The sequence below is a fragment of the Cydia fagiglandana genome, chromosome 4, assembly GCF_963556715.1.
Source record: "Cydia fagiglandana chromosome 4, ilCydFagi1.1, whole genome shotgun sequence".
Taxonomy (NCBI): Eukaryota; Metazoa; Arthropoda; class Insecta; order Lepidoptera; family Tortricidae; genus Cydia; species Cydia fagiglandana.
The window spans coordinates 14679192-14694211 of NC_085935.1; the positions used below are offsets into that span (position 1 = coordinate 14679192).

At 42.2% G+C, this 15020-nt stretch overlaps 2 protein-coding genes across 3 annotated transcripts in view; one reads left to right on the plus strand and one right to left on the minus strand.

The window, feature by feature from the left end:
* LOC134663837 (NADH dehydrogenase (ubiquinone) complex I, assembly factor 6) overlaps positions 1-15020 on the minus strand; it is a 127156-nt gene that overhangs the window by 77204 nt on the left and 34932 nt on the right. The gene's annotated exons all lie outside the window — the stretch shown is intronic.
* On the plus strand, positions 684-13598 carry LOC134663830 (uncharacterized). Of its 2 annotated transcripts, XM_063520340.1 has the most exons (14): positions 684-859; positions 1307-1347; positions 1559-1754; positions 1876-1934; positions 2709-2895; positions 4046-4218; positions 5027-5330; positions 6103-6196; positions 6771-6885; positions 6987-9840; positions 10390-10579; positions 11368-11496; positions 12081-12272; positions 12741-13598. In XM_063520340.1, the coding sequence occupies exons 3-14, from the start codon at positions 1563-1565 to the stop codon at positions 12893-12895; spliced, it is 4644 nt and encodes a 1547-aa protein (XP_063376410.1). In that variant the 5' UTR covers positions 684-859; positions 1307-1347; positions 1559-1562; the 3' UTR covers positions 12896-13598. The 2 variants fall into 2 exon arrangements, with proteins under 2 accessions (XP_063376410.1, XP_063376412.1); XM_063520342.1 differs by lacking the exons at positions 684-859; positions 1307-1347; positions 1559-1754; ... (1 more) ...; positions 2709-2895; positions 4046-4218 and adding an exon at positions 4234-4373.

Genomic DNA, 15020 nt, shown 5'->3' on the forward strand with positions numbered 1-15020 from the left:
ATACTCATTAAAAAATGTAATTAAAAAACTAGGTGCGCAAAGCCCCTGCGCTTCTTGAGGCAATCATGGGCCGACAACACGTCCGAGGTAAATGAATATGTGTAGGCAATTACTACTTACACAAATAGGTAAGATTAACTTCAGGTTAGTTTTAAATAAAGTACTTACAAAATCGTACGGTACAAAACAGTACAGGTAAATAAAAATATAGTCCACTAACCTTCTTTTTCATCGTAATCCTTGATTAGCTCCAAATAGAGACGATGCACGGGGACACCAAAAAATCCGGTGTAGTTATGCTAGCCCAGCTACAGCACATAGTTTATTTTTATGTATAACAAATTAACACATACATAATATTCCACTGTGCTAGACTAATGTAACAAAACGATTAACATAACAGGATTAGGATTAAAATTTTGAACAAATAAACGATTTGTGAATTATTTTTCACCTGTCAAATGCAATGAATGTTGCCATTGCCAAACTATAACTATAAGGGCTCCACTTACCTCCGCACAATAAATCTCATACGATAAAATATAGTTTGGCCACCAATACTTAAAATCTGTACAAAAATACGATAATTTAATATATAGAATAAAATAAAATAAATATGGTTTGATTTTTTCATCACATCTACGTTTCGTTACTCACCAATCACCAACAAAGGTTCTCTAACTCTGAATTTTGACAGTTCGCAGCTGTGTGCATTTGGATTGTTTCTGTTATGGATTTTTAAGTCGTAGAATTTGTGGTTATTTATGTAAACTTTCTGATAACCAATGAAAAACAACTGATTTCAACAAGCTAAATGTTTGATTTTATCGCAACGTTGTAATCCCACATCATGATTCAAGTAAGAACCATTGTATCTTTTCTATTTTTCCGTAGTAGGAGTAGGTTGTATAACGAGAAATGCAGCCGCTATTACCAGATCGATGCTCGTTCTAATCATGTCTAATCTTTGGAAGAAGATGCTTGTTAATGTTATTTCATGTATTTGTGATAAGAAATAACCTGTTGACATAAGAATTCCAATATGGCCCACCCGGTTGTGAGAAGTATATAATGGGAGCTCTAGGCAATTAAGATAAACATTCACGTAACCGTGCCAAACATCTAATGCAAGGAAATACTGTATTAACTCATGTTATTACTAAATAGATGAGGCTTTTATTTCACAAATACCTTAAAACCTTTTTGGTATTGCATATATTTTTTTATTGATATATATTTGTTTTACTAGTTTATTCCTTTAGCATATGTACATAAACATGTCAATATATGTTATTTTCTTTTACAGATAACCTATTCTCTCAATTTCATAAAATAATATTAAAGCAGGTAAATAAAATAGTTTTTATTGTTATGAGTGGAGAAGTATGTATAAATTATTGGAGTAAGTCCAACTCACTTCAGTTGAAAACGAATATTAATGACCAAGTACCTCTAAACAATGCTCTGACTGTACAAGTTATTAAGAATGATCATACTCTAGCAAACAGAATAAACAGGAACATTCAAGTTACTCAGACTAAAGTTTTTTTTTTTACAGAATTATGGACCCTATAGACAATGAATGGCTTGGAATCAAGAATGAGCCCATTGATGATACTCCCCAAATTGGCAATGCTGTCCGTAGCTGGCAGTGGCGGGAGCATGGCCTGGATCCTCCGCACAGTCCGGCCAACAAAACTGTACTTGAAAATATTGCCGAGGATATCTTAGTACAGAAACCACTTACTATAAGAGTATGTTCACAATTTCAAGCAATAGCAAATAAAATAACTCAATGTTACAATTTAAATGTGCAATTCTCTTATGAAAAATATCTTTAATCCCTTCCCATATAGTAAAAATGTTTGTTTACAGTCCTGTGATTTGCCCGGGTACCCCAGGTCCACATTTCTGATGGTTTTCAGTCCTGATGGGTAAGGATGTTACTTTAGTTAATAATGCAAGTTTAAGTTGTTTATTCCTGTTTTAAGCGCTTCATAATATTCATTTTTTCATAAATACATACATAGGTAATTGATATGTAATTGACATTTAAATATTTTTATTTTATTATATAATGTTTATTCAGGAATAAAGCCATACGACATAATTAAAATATGTATAGCTTAATATCATACTACATGTTTACTATTTAAGTCACAGGTCAAAGATTGTTTAAAAGAGATTGCACTTTAGAAGTACCATCATTTGTACCTTGTTATAATCTCATTTTTTTTTTTTGGGTTCTTTTATGTGTAAGTTATGCAATTGACCCAGTGCTTATCCTAAAACGTCAATCTCAAACTAAAGGCTTCCAATGAAGATAATATATAAACCTTGAAAGCTAAATTTACATTGATAGCGCACATCACTCATTACTACGATAATAATAAATCTTGGCACTGTGGGCATGACAACTCACTTTTGTATCAAAAAGTGTTTCCTTTCTGCATTATGGTTGTGATTTTCTGCACTTGATGGTCTCATCAGAAGATCTACGCTGGAAGTCACCAGCAATATGCATAGATGAGGCCATTTCGTGGCATTTTCGTTTTTGTAAGTGTTACTTAAGTATATCTATTTTCTTTTGTTTGTAAAAATATTTCTATTTTATTATGTTGTAAGTTACATTTACGATTCAAAAGTGCTTTACTCTAGGCCTGATTGATTGCAGAATATTTTGACTTGACTTATTGTTCTTTTTCCAGCACAAAAGTAGCATCAACTCATGGCAATCACAATGTGTATGTGTCGGAGCTGGCGAGTGGCAAACATGTGAGGATACTGAAGGGGCATCCTCGTACGCCATGGTGCATTGCTTTCCATCCGTCCCATCCCCAGCTTATTGGCTCAGGCTGTCTGGGTGGACAAGTCAGGGTGTGGGACATATCCAGTGTAAGTTTTCTATTATTTAGTGTTTGTTATGCATGCTTTTATTGTAACGCAAAAAGTTTGAATGATTAAATCTACTTATCTGGAATAAGAAGATCGACTCAACTTATTGGTTATTTCGTTTATAAACTCCTAAAAATACCGTGAATTGGTCTCAGCAGGCGTAGGGGCTATTGTAAAAATAAAATGAAAATGATTTATTTCGTTCTTATCATTTACAAAATAAGAATCAAGGTTGGAATTTCCTAGTAAGCATATGAAATACTTGTGTCAGGAAATCCCGCTCCTCTAAAATTAGCATTGTCACTATATTACTATAATACAGGAAATATGCAAATTCAATAAAATTAAATAATATTACATTCAAATTCATATAAATGCATCCAAATTTATGTAGTACAAAAAAATAGAATCAGATCAAATTAAATTAATGAATAGAAAGAAATTAAATTAAATTTAGACTAAAATTAATTACATTAGATTGTTACATTTAGCTAATAAAATAAAGTGGAGAAGAGTCCTGGGCTCCGGCTATGGTGTAGAAATTTTGCTGGGTCAATAGAACTTATTATTATTACAAAAACATTGATTAAAATGTAGTATTATGTATATTTTCCTGCACTAATTTTAGAGTTAAGTATAAATTATTATGTTATTTATTCCACATGCTGAGTTTATTGTAATGTCAAACTCATAATAAAGAGGATAATTAATTTATTGTTTACCTACTGCGCCTGACAAGATGTGAAAAATAAATAAACATAAAAATTATGCCCATTAGCATAGTTTTGTATGTTTTTTTTTCTATATAGCGCATAAAGTATACTTGATTACCAATATACGCAAGGTTTTGTAAAAAAACTGTAAACACCAAGGACCTTACAGTCAAATTAGGTATTCAACGTCATACAAATTCATATGTCGCGCATTAACGAAGTGGCTTTGACGGAACGTGCAGTTTGAATGTAAGATCCTTTATTAACCTTTTGCCCGCCAATGTCTAACTAACGCGCGCGGTGCGCGATTACTGCCCAATATTACCCTTCGTGCATTCCGATCTATGTAACATACTGGTACTTATGTAAATAAAGATCTCTCTCTCTCTCTAAGTTCACGATGACGCGCCGTGATTTAAAATGATTTTGTTATCCAGGGTGGCAGTGAAGTATGGAACGTGCGAAACGAGACGGTGATAGCTTCCATCGCCTTCCACCCGCGAGAGCAGCTGCTCGTGATCGCCACGTACAACGAGCTGTACTTCTGGGACTGGAGCCAACCCGCGCCCTTCACCAGGGTGTCCACTAACAATGTTAATGAGAAAGTTAGGTAAGTGTAGAAACGAGACGGTGATAGCTTCCATCGCCTTCCATCCGCGAGAGCAGCTGCTCGTGATCGCCACGTACAACGAGCTGTACTTCTGGGACGAGCCAACCCGCGCCCTTCACCAGGGTGTCCACTAACAATGTCAATGAAAAAGTTAGGTAAGTGAAAAAACAGTGAGTACAAAAGGGCAAGCCTTCCAAGAGCAGCGGCGAGTGGAACTCTACACGAAGCGCGACGAGTTAAAAGCCCGACCACCTGCGGTCGTCAATTACAATTTTGTCGGAGGGTTGCTGACCAGCAGTGGATGTGGCCGTACATTTACTGCTAAAATTGGTTATGGCCGCCACGTGAGAGCTCCCAATAATCAGTACTATACAGTCGCCGTGGTCCAAACCGGCCAGGACGGTATGATATGATGAAGGCAGAAAGACGTTTTGATAGCTAAATTAAATGGCACCGATGACTGATGAGTGTGATGGCGATAGGCTTTCTAACTTTATCAACCAAGCGCTTGTCAACATAGGTACGGGGCCTTACAGCACTATCTACTTCAGCTGAGAAAACTGCAGTTAGAATATTTTACACCACATAAAACGTCTTATTATTTCTCTGTCTATAGCGGTAGTAGAATATGATACAACGATAGCTTCCGTCGCGTTTGAATCAGGTGGGCAATAAAAAGGCGACATTTAGGCGTCAGACATGCTGTATTTATGTATACTTGTATATTATTTCTTTCTGCATTTGTTAAAATATAGAGAAGGTAAACCTACTAGTTTTCTTTATCAAACTAAATCTTTCCTCCTTCCAGGTATGTAGCATTCGACGCCCTTGGCTACAAGCTGATAACCGGAATATCGCTATGGACAACAGGACCGTCTAGCAACGTCACGACAACATTACTCCAGCACGGCCCCCCTACCATCATGCTGAACCGTCGGGACGACCCTAGCGATGGCCCTAGTCGCAACCAGGAGAACCCTGGCACCGCTCAGGATATGATTGTTAACTCGTATCAGAACTTGGTGCAACGGTATGACAGCTTGGTGAGAAATTACCAGAGGTTGTTTATGGTGCGCCATAGACTGACTAATACGCCGCCGCCGCCCAATACGGTGAGTTTTGACCGTTTTTAATTGGATTACTTTTATATTTGCCTGTTATGGATATGGTTTTTTTTTTTCTTGTTTTCCGACGGATTCTATAGTCTTCGACTGAGTTATTTTTGTAAATCCATATGCGGTTACCATTTTTAAAAAAAATTAACAATATCAGCCAGTATTTCAATATTTTGCCTAGGTATAATATAAACTTTAAGATCTTATAATTGAAGAGTGAGCGGTGGTGGCCGAGTGGATATGACGCCCGACTTTCAATCCGGAGGTCGCGGGTTCAAATCCTGGCTCGTACCAATGAGTTTTTCGGAACTTATGTACGAAATATTATTTGATATTTACCACTAGCTTTTCGGTGAAGGAAAACATCGTGAGGAAACCTGCATACATCTGCGAAGAAATTCAAAGGTGTATGTGAAGTCCCCAATCCGCATTGGGCTAGCGTGGGGACTATAGCCCAAACCCTCTCGCGCATGAGAGGAGGCCTGTGCTCAGCAGTGGGACGTATATAGGCTGCAATGATGATGATGATGATGAATTGAAGACAAAGATAAAATACATTTTATTGAACAAATAAGAATACAGAAAAAATATACAGTAATTAGCGTATGGTTTTATTACATTTTTAATTCAATAGTTATTGGTAGATAGCTAATGCTAGTGTATCTCAGAGCATGCTTCTTAGATGACTGTACAATATATCATATGATAAAACATTATCTAAAGTTGAAATGTGATCCAAAAACACTGACAAATGAAATTTGACTGTCAGACGGACCGGGGCACGGACCCCATGGAGACGGACCTGTCGCCGTCGCCGTGTTTGCGCCATGCGCGCCCCTCCACTTCCACCGCCAATGATGATGGTAAACTTACATTTTTGATACGTCACATCCCGGACAACTGGAGCCTTGAACTTGAATCCCAGGACAATCAAAAATAAATTCGAAATTTAAAACGTCAAGTTATTTTTTTTGACTCCGGAGCTTTAGAGATGCGAAGCCAATAAATGATCCAGGACTACTATTTAGGTAGTTATAGTAACCCATAATGTAAGCTGGCGTGTTTTCTACAGATGTAGTGCATAATAGTTTCTCGGAAACGATCGTATTTTTATGCTGGCAACCTCAGTACTTTTTGTAGGTATCGACCAGACTGAAATAGCAAGACACGTTCGTACGTTTCCGTGAAAAAACGATGGATAATAATTGTGCTGTATACATGTGCGCTATTCAGTGAAGCAGGGAAGCCACTAGTTTGAGTCTATAGTTCTATTAGTCCATGTGAACTTGCTGTATTACTTAATCGCCTTTTTAAATCAGTTAAAACAGTCCAAATCGAACTTCGTCCTTCAAGACAATATTGCGAACATAATAATCTTGATCAACGTAGTTTGTTTTACAAATAAAAGTCCATGCAAAATATTGTTTTTTACCTCAGCACAATCTTCCCCTGGTACGTCGCGGCGGCAAGACGGGGCCGAGAGGAGCGACGGGGAGGGCAGCAGTAGTCGCCTCTTGAATCTCGACGTTTTGTCTATTGATGGAAACCCAAGGTAACTCATCTCTGACTCCTTAAGCGAAACTAGTATGTTTTGTGCCATATACTTATGTGTACATACTTAATTACTTATACAATTTTTATTTCAAATTCCAGAGGTCAAAACAATCCAGATTCTCCGCAACAGGAACATTCCATTTTCGGATCGCGGTCATCAGCATTCCAACCCCTGACCGGAACCGGTACCGGAAGATCTTTCAGAACGATAGATCAAAATGAACGCACACGTTTACTGCCAAATCCCTTTTCTTCGACAGGCGGCCTATCTCGGTCGAGCCGAGTAAATTTTTCGGAACTTTCATCCTCGAACGCTAACTCCTCTCGCACGAGTTTGTTCACGGCGACGTCGTTCGCGAATATAGCGGCGCAGCGCCGGCGGCAGCACCTGGCGCACATGGCCAGCGCGCTGCAAAGCGAAAGCGCCTCCACCTCCTCCGACGCGTCGTCCACCCCCTCCTGGCCGAGGTTCACCAGCCTCCGCCCCGACACACCCCCCTCCACCTCCACATCCGAACCGGCCGCTCAAAGACCCACCATGACCAACTCTTCGACCCAAATGAGCCCCACCAGCACGCCCGTGGACGCGCAAGCGATCAACGAAAGTTTAGATTTAATACGTGACATATTGAGAGATTCGGGAACGAGATTATTAAATTTGATAACTAATATGTCGCTGTCGACGCTGGCCAGCGTGGAGCGCGGCGGCGCGCGGCGCAGGAGCGCGTCGGGCGCGCGCTCCGACGACAGCGAGGGCGGCCCGCGCCCGCGCGTGCGGCCCCGAGTGCGCCTCTTCAGCTCCAGTCTCCGCCGGGACCTAGTCCTCTCCTCCAGCTCCGACTCGGACAGCGACGAGTCCCTAGATATCAATATCTTCAGGGCGCGGCGCACGCCTCTCCAAGTTGCGTCGAGCCTCCTCCGACGGACGCAGTCGACCGCGGCGGCCGCCGCGAGTACTGCAGACGGTGACCCCGCTCCCCCCGAACCCCCCGGCGATAGGGAACAGGACCGAGGCGCGCAACCGGAGAGTAGGCCTTCGAGCAGCACCGCCGATTTAAATACCGACCGTCCGTCTACTAGTAGAGATAATTTCTGGACGAGAGGAAGTGTCGTTCCTCCCGACGAGGCCTACAGAAGGGTCAGGTCGGGGGTCCACGCCTTACAAAAACACGCCCTGCTGCTGACCAACATGTGGTTGCGCGGCAACAGGACTACCATGCGCGAGCTTCGCGCTATGTGGGAGAATTTGCGCAGACGAATATTGACGCTGCATAGGGAAACGGGGCGACAAGACTTACCTAGCTATTATACTAGATCTCTGTTAGAGAGATGTATGTTTTTATCCGAATTGCATAGCGCGAGACCCGCGAGGCATAACGCACAAAATGACGAAAGGAGTCAGCCGGAGAGACGGGACGCTTCAGCAAATGCAACTGCGAGCGGTTCCAATGTGACGGGGAGTGATCTTAACACTTCGACAGAAACTAATAACGACAACCGCGAGCCTCGCCCGCGCCGCTCCCCTCAGACGAGGTCTTCCCCGAGCGTCCGCGCCTCGCCTTCCACGCGACGACGGTTGCAGTCCAGCTACAGATGGCGGCCCGAAGACGAGATTCGCCGGCGGTCTCGAAATCCGGCCGCAAACCGATTATCACACAGACACCCCCACAACAGATCTCGAAGAGATTTCGCACGCGTGATTGAGATCAGCGCCACCCGACACGAAATCCGTATGCGAGCCATGCAAGTTCTCTCCGTAATGTTCAACATGATGATGATGTGTTTGGAGGAGCGGGGTCTTAGCCAACTTATTATAACTATGTTACGTACGCTAAAAAGAGCTTTAGCTTTGACTTGCCTGATGTTGATGACGAATAGAAACGCCGCTAGATCCGGCAATAATTCTGGGTCTTCGAATGCGCGGGTAGATTCTTCTAATGTAGTCCGCATACAAAATGCGGAGCACTCGGGTCCCGTGAACGTGGATGTGGACGGCCCAGACGAAGTTATGTCTCTCAACAACCCCACTCTTCTCGGCGAGCCGGAGCCGGGTGCGGTTCCCATCCAAAAGATAAATAATGACGCCCGCGCCACTGAAAGAGATAGACCGCGCACTTCGCAATGCGTGGGAACGGGAACCAGTTCGACGCAAGAGGAATCACCTCCGTCTCACTCCACCGCACAGAAGTGGAGCAATCGGCTCGCGGTTCAAATATCAGCTGCAAATAGGAATAACTCTGCGACGGCAAGAAACAGAAGAGAACTATATTTAGAGAGCAGAAGACTTAAAGCGTTGCACAGGACCAATCCAGGTGCACATCCAATAGTTAAGAAAAGAGTTCCTCCAATATCCCACCACAGGATTCCAGCTATGCGCTTCGTGCCCAATAAAGATGTTGCCGGGCTAAATACTTCAAGAAATGTTCCTAACGCGCTCGACGAGCCGGTCGCCGGACCGTCGAACGCTCCCACAAGTGACAACTCCAGACAAGAATCGCCTCGCGCGATAGACGAGTTCGAACAGAGGGTTCATTTAATCCGCCTCGCTCACATGCAAGCGGTTAGATTACGGTCGGCGGCGAGGAATCGTTTCAGACGCTTACAAACTATTCGATTGTATACACCGTCTTCGGTGCGGGAAATGTTCGCTTTGCAATCTAACAACCCGGAGAATCAGCAGCCGGGGAATAGGTCTCCTAGTGGACCGGAATTCGGCCGAGGTAGGCCGTTCGCGGCTTATAGGCCGCACATTCTCGGGCCACGACCCGAGCAGGATAGAGCGGAGGACTCCGGCCAAGTGGCCGGGGTGGTGGAGGTGCAGCCCATGCAGTTCAACGTGAACAACGTGGCGGCGCTCATGCAGGTCAACGACCACAACGTCAACGAGGCGCCCAGCCCGCCGCATAGGCTGCCACGCATTCAAGAGTATCTGCAACCTATTATACTGGCACAGGTAATTATTCATGTATTGTATTTTCAGGTTGCTAAACTAATACCGCGCGACCTCTTTATTAATTTTATATATTTTTGAGATCAAGAGGAAATTGCACGATCATTTCTTCATATAAATGTGGGAAATGTAGTCCCTGGATAAATGGCATTGCAAGAAAATATTTTTAAATACCATCACAATATTTTTACGAAGAGGCATAGCTAAAAGTTTTACATAAGACTATTTTGTGTATTTTTAGGACGTCTCTTTCGCGCTCTATGTGGTTTACAAAAAAGGGTCTCAAGATTTTACTAAAATACTTGGGGCCGATTTAGACGGCGCGCGAACTCGCATGCGATTTTAGTTTGCGGACTGTTGGTTACGTCCAATTCAACCGACCTATCTATCGCATGCGAGTGTCATTACATTGCGTTGTTTTTCTGGTCAGCTGAATTGACGTAACCTTAATGGTCCGCAATGTAACTAAAATCGCATGCAAGCTCGCGCGCCGTCTAAACGAGCCTTTATTTTTATGTTCTATTTTCCTTTTACAATTGTCTGTTGTTTTAGAACGCGATGGCGGTGGACGAGGAGCACGGGGGTGGGGTGGGGGGTGGCGGGGGAGGCGGGGGCGCGCGGCGTCTGAGCGGCATGGCGGGGCTGCTGGACGCGGGCATCCTGTCCGACGCGCTGCCCGCGCCCGCGCACCGCGTGCAGGCCTGGGACTTCACCACCGGCGACACGCCCGACATCGCCGACAGTACGTACACGTATAGTCGTTAGATTCGTAACTGGCCCCGAAAACGACGCGTGCTACACCTGCTTCGGTCACTTTAACCGGTTATTGAATTACAACTACTATGACACGTGCGATTCTACTTAACAATAGACAAAGCATTAGCTGTAAGCCGACTATAACTATAGTAGACGCAAACCAAACTGACGACTGGGGTCGTAAAACTTCGCATTCACACTCGCGTGGTCGTAGGTAGGGTAAGAGAGATAGTGATATGGCTCCGGTCGTCAGCTTGGTTTGCGTCTACTATAGAATTCTGCGGGAATGCTGTACGATATTGGCCGCCGATGCCAATATACTCGTAGACGGTAGGTACATAGAATTGTTTCCTCCAAGTGGTTTGGAGTCCAAACCACCATATCGATAGCTTGCAAAACGTCTCTCCGCTCGGACTATATAGGCATGTTAATGTCATGAGGAGACGTTTACAATAATTTTATGTTATTTTTAAAAGAATAAACTTTTCTTGGTCCTTGTAGAAAATTAGAAAAGATGTCTCTCTCAATTTTTTTAATTCCACTCTGTTGCCATTTTTACACCTAGGTCTTGTATGACGATAACAGGAAGGAAATACAAAACGAAGCGCAGGTTTTATTACAAAATGTTCCGAACGTTTGCACGAACCGCAAATAATTGGTTTGAATACTTTGAAACTTCAGCCACACCTCGTAAGGCTACACCTAATCATGTTGAGACTTTCGAATAGTTTCGAACTTCACTGACACTATTTTAAATCCTAGTTTATTGTTCAGGTACAAAGAACGTGGTGGTCCAAAGGTGTCGGATCCACAACGACGCCAGCATCGACATATCGAAGGACGGGCGGCTGCTCGTGGCGTTACTGCCGGTGCCGCGGTTAAGGAACACCAACCATTGGCTGGGTAAGTTAACAGTGAACCATCCTTAACCCTTTGACCGCTAAGGCCCACTTGCACCATCCCACTAACCCGGGTTTAAGCGGTTAAACCGTTAACCTAGTGTCAAATTGTACTGGGTAACCATGGCAACTCCAGGTTTAACCAGTTAACCCCGGGGTAGTGGAATGGTGCAAGTGGACCTAAGAGTCCAACGACGTCGACTTACTGGCGCGGCTGCAGCCCAATATAAACCTTCATGCATTCCGATAAGGTCTACGATGGCGTTAATGGTACATCCACATTCAGGATTAAACAAACTAACACCTAATACTTTCCTACTACAATACATATCTGTTGCGCTATAAGCTATATGTTCACATCCAATATCTAGATCTGTAAGATTGAATTCGGGCGCAAATAAGTAGGATGCGTAATGTGTCGATATGCGGTTCGCTATTATCTGAACAATCATTTCATCCGACCGTTAATCTGCAGAGTACGAGCCGAGAAGCACATGGAAACGAATAAGGAATAATTTATGTTTCTATGTATGTTGTGAAGCATTTTCTTCACATTTTTTCAACCACTTATAACTCTGTACTGCGCAGGTGTATACTCATTAGAGTGGTCGCGACTAGGCCAGTGCCTACACACAGCGGTACTAGAGCAGAGCGCGGTCTCAGTGGCCTTATCCCCCACGGCGCGGCACCTGGCCGTGGGGCTCGGCTCGCGGCGCTTCACCACGCTGCCCAACGCGCGCAACAGCGTGTTCGCGCTACTGTTTCGACTGGACCCACACGGTAAGTGCTACCTGCAGTGGACGGTTCCAATGGCAAGAGTCGAGACGCCGCTCTTTTGGGTACGCGGTGATTCACCACGCTGCCCAACGCGCGCAACAGCGTGTTCGCGCTACTGTTTCGACTGGACCCCCACGGTAAGTGCTACCTGCAGTGGACGGTTCCAATGGCAAGAGTCGAGACGCCGCTCTTTTGGGTACACGGTGATTTGGACACGCGCAACAGCGTGTTCGCGCTACTGGTCCGACTGGATGCTTTGCCCAGCAGTGAAACACTCAAATGGTCAGTAAAAAAACTTACTCATAACTTTATTTTGTTATAAATATATCCTGAAATGATTTGGGGCTACCAGTTCTTTCTACAATTTCCTTAAATGGGAAACTGGGACAATATTTACACTCGTAAACATTACGCTCCTTTTTTAAGACGACTGGATAAAACAGACAAATAATCCTAATTATTTAATTACAGAGAGCTCGAGCCGTACGGGTCTGTCTCCCATCAAGGAGTTGGAACAGAACTGGGAGCAGGGCTTCACGAGCCTCAACTGCCTCCGCTGGGCGCCTCAGCCCGGCCAGGGTCTCGTCTACGCCAACAACACTGGACAACTCATCATCATGAGCTAGATCATCAAGTATCTGAGTCTCCTCAAGGAGTTGGCACTCACCTGGGAGTCTGCACGAGTCTACTGCCACCGATAGGCCCCCGTCCTCGGTAAAACCCCGTCTGCATGTAAAGGTAGTATGAAACCCGCTCGGCTACCAAAAAAGATGCGGGTAAAGACGGTGACATCCAAATGTGTCCCTTGTCAGGTCTTATCACTATCGCGAACGCATTTTTTGCGAAGGCTGCACCCAATCACCCATCTAACTTCCAAACCAGAAGGAACTTGACAGTAGAAGAAGCTCTCAAACTGCTCAAAGGCTTTTGGCATAACGAATACTTAGAAAGCACCGTACGATGAAAGAAATATAATGACGAACACTAAACTTATACATATATGCGACTGCGTTTAGGTTTCTGACTAAATTAAATGACCGTTGATGCAAAGTTTTCGCTCCGAGAAATAAACGGAGTACGCGCGGGATTAATGTTTCATGTCACATGTCCCTTTACGACGATATCAGTTGTATCACGCTTAGATTAAGTAAAATAAGCGTTTTTTTTATCAATATCTTAAATATATAGATAAGACTTTGATTACTTGGAACCCTTTAGAAAATTTGTTGTCTGAATTAATTCAATTATTTATGTAAAATTATTTCAACCTTGTGTTTTAAATTAAGTGTATAATTTTGATCTCGTGAATTATATTGGATACAAATTTGGCTCTATTTTATTCATCAAGGTGGGTGATCGAAGACCATTCTTATTTTAGGATTACTACTGATACTAATAATTTATTACTGTTTTACTTACGTAATTATTATTTCGTTGTTTTAATTAAATGTGGTGTATATTTTAATATTCATTAACATCTAAATTAGAGGTACAACATGGATAATGTTTCCAGGCAAAGGTCAGGTAAATGTTAACTTAAAAATATAGGTACTAATATTGAAATAGAAGACTAAATAAGTATATTTAAGAAAATGCATGACACTTTATGAAAGACAAATAGTATCTAAAAAGAGCTGAATACAAAGTCGCAAGTGTTATACACGGTCTATGTGCATTTTTTTTTCATTAGGATCTGTAGAAGCAAGCATAGAAAATATTTGTGGCTTTCCATCAGAGAAGGGCAGATGCTTTATGTGCATTAAATTGTGTATAACCTAACATAGAACTTCATGCTTACTTCTACTCAGATCGAAGTATCTAATCCTGAAAAAATCGAATTATAATGTGCATACTTATACATAAGTGCGCAACTGTTTGTTTTTTATTAAGACTGAGAAATTTGTAATGTGTCATAGCGGCATTGTGACGAAGCTTATGTTGCGACATAAATACTATGAGCCACTTACACGGAGACTGTGTGAGGTGTCTATTATATTTAGTTCTTCCATAATATTTAATAATTATAATGAAACGGATATTTAGATTAATCTACAATAAAATATAACTGTTACTGCGTTCTAACACTTCTAAAATATCAAATCTAAATTAAGTTGTTTCAAATGCATTTCTGTGATTTGATTAGATCTATTGTGGATATATTTTTTGTATTCATTAACTCCTCTGTTTCCACCGACTCGATATCGGGTCAGCAAAGAATTTTAAAATTAAAATTCTAGCAAATATCAACATTCGGCAAATCTAAATACCTAACTCTTAAATTATGTACCTATGTATTATTAATTGAAATAGATATGTATTATTCTAAATTATAACCCAAGTGTACATATTAAGGAATCTAATGGCAGTTTCAGTGTCAGTACCTAGACAATGTGAGTGTTATTGCATCTTTTGTGTACTGATATTTGCTAACTGGTCGACGTGGATACTTCCCAAGAGGTCTATATGGACAAACACTTTGTACAAACGTTAAATAATAGGATTTCATGTCTACTTATGGGACGAATAGGAGGTAACCGCTGGTTTGACATACATTTGATCCTTTTCACCGCAAACGATTACAGTTTTAAATGAACCTTATTTCATTCCAACAAGGTTTACTATTGCATGCTATAGAAATTCATTGTGGCGCTAGTAAACAGGGTCGCGGTACTGATAGAGGAACTTGATAGTAAGATTGAAGTATCAAAATTCATCTGTGGTAAGTTTTTGGGAAATTAAGATAACGGTAAT

What these genes read in the sequence shown, in the direction of transcription:
- LOC134663830 (XM_063520340.1), top strand. Translation starts at nt 1,563, where the DNA reads ATGGACCCTATAGACAATGAATGGCTTGGAATCAAGAATGAGCCCATT. An exon ending in GGGTGTGGGACATATCCAGT is followed by an intron (nt 2,896 to 4,045) that starts GTAAGTTTTCTA and finishes TTTGTTATCCAG; the next exon opens with GGTGGCAGTGAAGTATGGAA. An exon ending in GAACACCAACCATTGGCTGG is followed by an intron (nt 11,497 to 12,080) that starts GTAAGTTAACAG and finishes TGTACTGCGCAG; the next exon opens with GTGTATACTCATTAGAGTGG.